The 4430-nt window shown below is 42.5% G+C and overlaps 2 protein-coding genes across 2 annotated transcripts; both read right to left on the bottom strand.

Annotated features, from left to right (window-relative positions):
• Positions 1–233: 233 nt before the first annotated feature.
• Positions 234–1731, bottom strand: LOC122293600. Its single transcript, XM_043102140.1, has 3 exons — positions 1404–1731; positions 1049–1256; positions 234–873 (listed from the first exon to the last, which is right to left on the bottom strand). Exons 1-3 carry the CDS (start codon positions 1729–1731, stop codon positions 234–236), a joined length of 1176 nt encoding a protein of 391 aa, XP_042958074.1.
• Positions 1732–2860: 1129 nt separating this feature from the next.
• Positions 2861–4086, bottom strand: LOC122293599. Its single transcript, XM_043102139.1, has 2 exons — positions 3646–4086; positions 2861–3151 (listed from the first exon to the last, which is right to left on the bottom strand). Exons 1-2 carry the CDS (start codon positions 4084–4086, stop codon positions 2861–2863), a joined length of 732 nt encoding a protein of 243 aa, XP_042958073.1.
• Between the last annotated feature and the right edge of the window lie 344 nt (positions 4087–4430).

Raw genomic sequence — 4430 nt, 5'->3', positions numbered from 1 at the left:
CGTGACCTATACGAGGCACTAGACGTTACTAATCTTTCTAGAAAACGTGTCGTAGCAATCTAATTACTTAAAATCTTACCATAGAGATAATTTAATAAATAAGTAATTAATAAAAAGAATAAATATAATCATAACATAACTAAATAATTTCTAACTGACTTAACCTAAATTCTAGGTTTGTGTGTTACAATCTCCCCTCCTTAAGAAAAATCTCGTCCTCGAGATTACGTACCTCAATCAAACAAGTATGGGTACTTGTGCTTCATGTCCTCCTCTAGTTCCCATGTAGCCTCTTTTTCCGTATGGTTACTCCAAAGTACTTTGACCATCGAAATGGTCTTCTTACAGAGGACTTGAGTCCTTTGTGCAAGGATCCCAACTGGAAACTCCTCGTAGGTGAGATCCTCGCGAACTTGGAGAGGTTCGTATTCTAAAATGTGTGTCGGATCTGGTATATACTCCCGAAGCATGGAGATGTGAAAAACATCGTGAATCGCAGACAACCGTGGTGGAAGAGCCAACCTATAAGCTGTAGCTCCAATCCTCTCCAGTACATCAAAGGGTCCAAAATATCTCGAACTCAACTTGCCCTTCTTTCTGAACCTCATGATTCCCTTCATCGGCGCAATTTTCAAGAATACTTTGCTTCCTACCTCAAATTGTAGCTCTCGACACCTCTGATCTGCATACCTTTTCTGTTGTTCTTGCGCAATGGCGAGCCTTTTCCGAATGACAACTATCTTTTCACGCATATTTTGAATAATTTCCTGCCCAAGGATTCTACGTTCTCCAACCTCATCCCAATAAAGGGGTGACCGACACTTACGACCATAAAGAACCTCATATGGGGCCGCCTGAATGCTCTCTTGGTAACTGTTATTGTATGCAAACTCAATCAGGGTAAGTATTTAATCCAATTGCCCTTGAAGTCCATCATGCAAGCTCTAAGCATATCCTCCAAAATTTGCACTGTCCTCTCTGATTGCCCATCTGTTTGCTGATGAAAGGCTGTACTATAGGTCAATTCTGTCCCTAACTCTTTCTGTACACTTCTCCAGAACACTGAAGTGAAACGATATCCCTGTCTGATACAATCTTTGAAGGGATTCCATGCAACCTGACAATTTCGCGTACATACAACTCTGCCAATTTTTCTGTAGAATACGTCATCTGAACTGGAATGAAATGAGCTGACTTTGACAATCTGTCAATAATCACCCATGCCGCATCCTGACCCCCTGGTGCCTTAGGAAATCCTGAAACAAAATCCATACCAAATTCATCCCAGGTCCAAACCGGTATAGGGAGTGGTTGTAATAGCCCGGATGGCTTCTGATGCTCTGCTTTGACCTATTGACAAGTTAGACACTGAGCCACATAATTAGCTATCTCACGTTTCATACCACTCCACCAGAACTGTTGCTTCAAATCTCTATACATCTTAGTGCTACCAGGGTGAACTGTATAGAGTGAGCGGTGAGCCTTTTTCAAAATCACATCTCTAATCTCTTTAACATTCGGAACATAAATTTTTCCTTTAAACCTCAGAGTGCCATCCCCAGATATTGAAAATTCAGGCCTTTTGTCTTCTGGTACCTCTCCTTTGATCTTCACTAAGCCTGGATCACTGTTTTGGGCAACTTTTATCTGATCTATTAATGATGATCCCAAAGTCAGACTGCTCAACCAAGCCTGTGTGTCCATAATCATCTCTATCCCTGCTCTCTCCATATCCAAAAGAATGTGCTTCTGAGGGGTCTACATAGAAGCGAGGGTACTAGAGGACGATTTCCAACTCAAGGCATCTACCACTACATTAGCTTTACCCGGATGATAGTTGATGTTGCAGTCATAATTCTTTAAAAGTTCTAACCATCTGCGCTGTCTCATATTCAAGTCTTTCTGAGTAAAGAAATACTTTAAGCTCTTATAGTCGGTATAAATCTCGCATTTCTCCCCATAGAGATAGTGTCTCCATAACTTCAAGGAAAACACAACAGCTGCAAGCTCTAGGTCATGCGTCGGATAATTCTCTTCGTAACTCTTGAGTTGTCGAGAAGCGTAGGCAATAATCTTCCCATGCTGCCTTAAGACACAACCCAAACCCTTGAGAGAAGCATCACTGTAAATGATAAATCCTGCATTGCCCGAGGGAACAATGAGTACAGGTGCTGTGACTAGTCTCTTCTTCAGCTCCTGAAAGCTTCTTTCACAATCTTCAGTCCATATAAATTTCTCATTTTTCCTCGTCAGCTTAGTCATCGGGGCTGCGATACTGGAGAACCCCTCGACGAACCTCCTGTAGTACCCTGCAAGACCTAAGAAGCTTTTGACTTCATTAACATTGGTTGGCGTGGCCCAGTTCATAACTGCTTCAATTTTCATCGGGTCTACTAAAATTCCTTCTTTTGACACGACATGCCCCAAAAAGGTAATCTCTTTCAACCAGAAATCACACTTCTTGAATTTTGTGAACATTTGTTGCTTCCTTAATATCTGTAACACAACCCTCAAGTGTCCTTCATGATTTGCTGGGCTTTTAGAGTGGATTAGAATGTCATCAATAAACACAAAAACAAAATGATCTACATACTCCCTGAACACTTTATTCATCATGTCCATGAAGACTGCTGGGGCATTCGTCAAACCAAATGGCATGACTAAAAAAAAAACTCAATGTCCGTAACGAGTTTTGAACGCCGTCTTGAAAACATCTTCTGACTTGATCTTGAGGTTGGTGGTAGCCTAATCGTAGATCAATCTGGAGAAAACTTGGGCCCCTTGTAACTAGTCAAACAAATCATCAATTCTTGGTAAGGGGTATTTGTTCTTCACTGTCACTCAATTCAATTCTCGATAATCAACGCAGAGTCTCATTGAATCGTCCTTCTTTTTCACAAAAAAGAACCGGTGCGCCCCATGGTGACACACTAGGGCCGATGTAACCCTTCTCCAACAACTCCTTCAACTGCTCCTTAAGCTCCTTCAGCTCCACTAGAGCCATACGGTAAGGTGCCTTCGATATAGGTGCCGTCCCAGGTAAAAGATCAATTGAAAAGTCAACCTCCCAGTCCGGGGGCAACCCTGGAAGATCCTCCGGAAACACATCCGAAAATTCCGACAACGGGGATATCTTCAAGCCTGGGTCCCTCTACAGGTGGTGCTACAAGACTAGCCAGAAACCCAAAGCATCCCTGTCTTAGTAATCTGGTTGCTTGCAAAACTGAGATCATTCGAGGTGGGGAGTTTCCTCTCTTTCCACAAAAGCTGAATTCTTCCTTGCCCGGGGTTTTGAAAACTACTTCCTTTTTAAAACAGTCTACACAGGCGTGATTTCGGAATAACCAATCCATTCCCAAAATTACATCAAACCCCATCATATCAAAAACTACCAAGTCTGCTAGAAGGTGCCTCCCACTAATATCTATAGGGCAAATTTTTAATTATGGTGTTGCAAACTACGTGCTCACCGGTAGGTGTCGCAACGGATAGGGGACAGTCAAGCCTCGCTCAAATTTTTTCACACTTCTTTTCCTCATTAGGAATCAGATAACTTGCAAACCTCGATAATGCCACGAAGGTGGCGGCATAGTGCTCCACCGTCATGGTTCCCTAAGCTATGTCAATAAACTGCCTAGCTCTTGCCTCCCGGAGTGCAGGAGAAAAGAATCGGTCCAAAAAGGCCTTTTTGAAGCGGTCCCAAGTGATGGGTACCCCTTCACCAAGTTCAAGTTGCAGTAGCTCCCGGGTAGAGGTCCACCACTCATCTGCCTCATCAGCCAGCACATAAGTGGCATACTCTACCTTCTGTTTGTCAGTACAGAACAGAGCTCTGAAAATCTTTTCCATTCTTTTTATCCAACTCTCTACATCAAGTGCTTCTGCTTTGCCGTCAAAAGTCGGAGGGTGCTGTTGCGTAAACTGGTTTAGGGTGCAACCGACCCTGGGATTCCTCACTCCTAAACCCTGATCATCAGCAAGGTATTGAAGAAGTCTGGTAGTAGCAGCAGCCAATACCTCAGGCTCATTCGGTGCTGGTTCTGTGGAGCCTTCAGGGTGCTCATTACGCCTAGTAACCGGTGCCATTCTAATAACAACGTTCATGCAATGAGTATAACTAATACAATCAATCAACAATGAAGCACTCAATCAAGCAAAGCAATAATTAAAACATAATCATAAAGATCCTCGTGAACCTCGAGCTGGCCAGGAGTCGTCCTAGGTAATTTCTATCCTAACTTTTTTTTTTTTTTTATAAAACAAAAGGAGTCTACAGACTCTCTCGACCTGGGCTCTGATACCAATTGTAACACCCCGTTCCCGTAGGATAGAGACGTTACTAACAAACATAATAAAATGCCCGGTAAAAAGACTCATTACTCTGAAATACCTTATTTATTGAAAGAAACTTAACTGAAAGGATATAAGTA

The sequence above is a fragment of the Carya illinoinensis genome, chromosome 14 (assembly GCF_018687715.1).
Source record: "Carya illinoinensis cultivar Pawnee chromosome 14, C.illinoinensisPawnee_v1, whole genome shotgun sequence".
Classification (NCBI taxonomy): domain Eukaryota; kingdom Viridiplantae; phylum Streptophyta; class Magnoliopsida; order Fagales; family Juglandaceae; genus Carya; species Carya illinoinensis.
The sequence above is the reverse complement of the archived record's forward strand: the minus strand, read 5'-3'. Positions and strand labels throughout refer to the sequence as shown.

Coding starts and splice junctions, on each gene's coding strand:
- LOC122293599 (XM_043102139.1), bottom strand. CDS start 4,086: ATGGCACCGGTTACTAGGCGTAATGAGCACCCTGAAGGCTCCACAGAA. Junction 3,152..3,645: donor TTTCTCCTGCACTCCGGGAG/GCAAGAGCTAGG, acceptor CACCACCTGTAG/AGGGACCCAGGCTTGAAGAT.
- LOC122293600 (XM_043102140.1), bottom strand. CDS start 1,731: ATGGAGAGAGCAGGGATAGAGATGATTATGGACACACAGGCTTGGTTG. Junction 1,257..1,403: donor GCAACAGTTCTGGTGGAGTG/GTATGAAACGTG, acceptor ATTTTGTTTCAG/GATTTCCTAAGGCACCAGGG. Junction 874..1,048: donor CTTCAGTGTTCTGGAGAAGT/GTACAGAAAGAG, acceptor ATACAATAACAG/TTACCAAGAGAGCATTCAGG.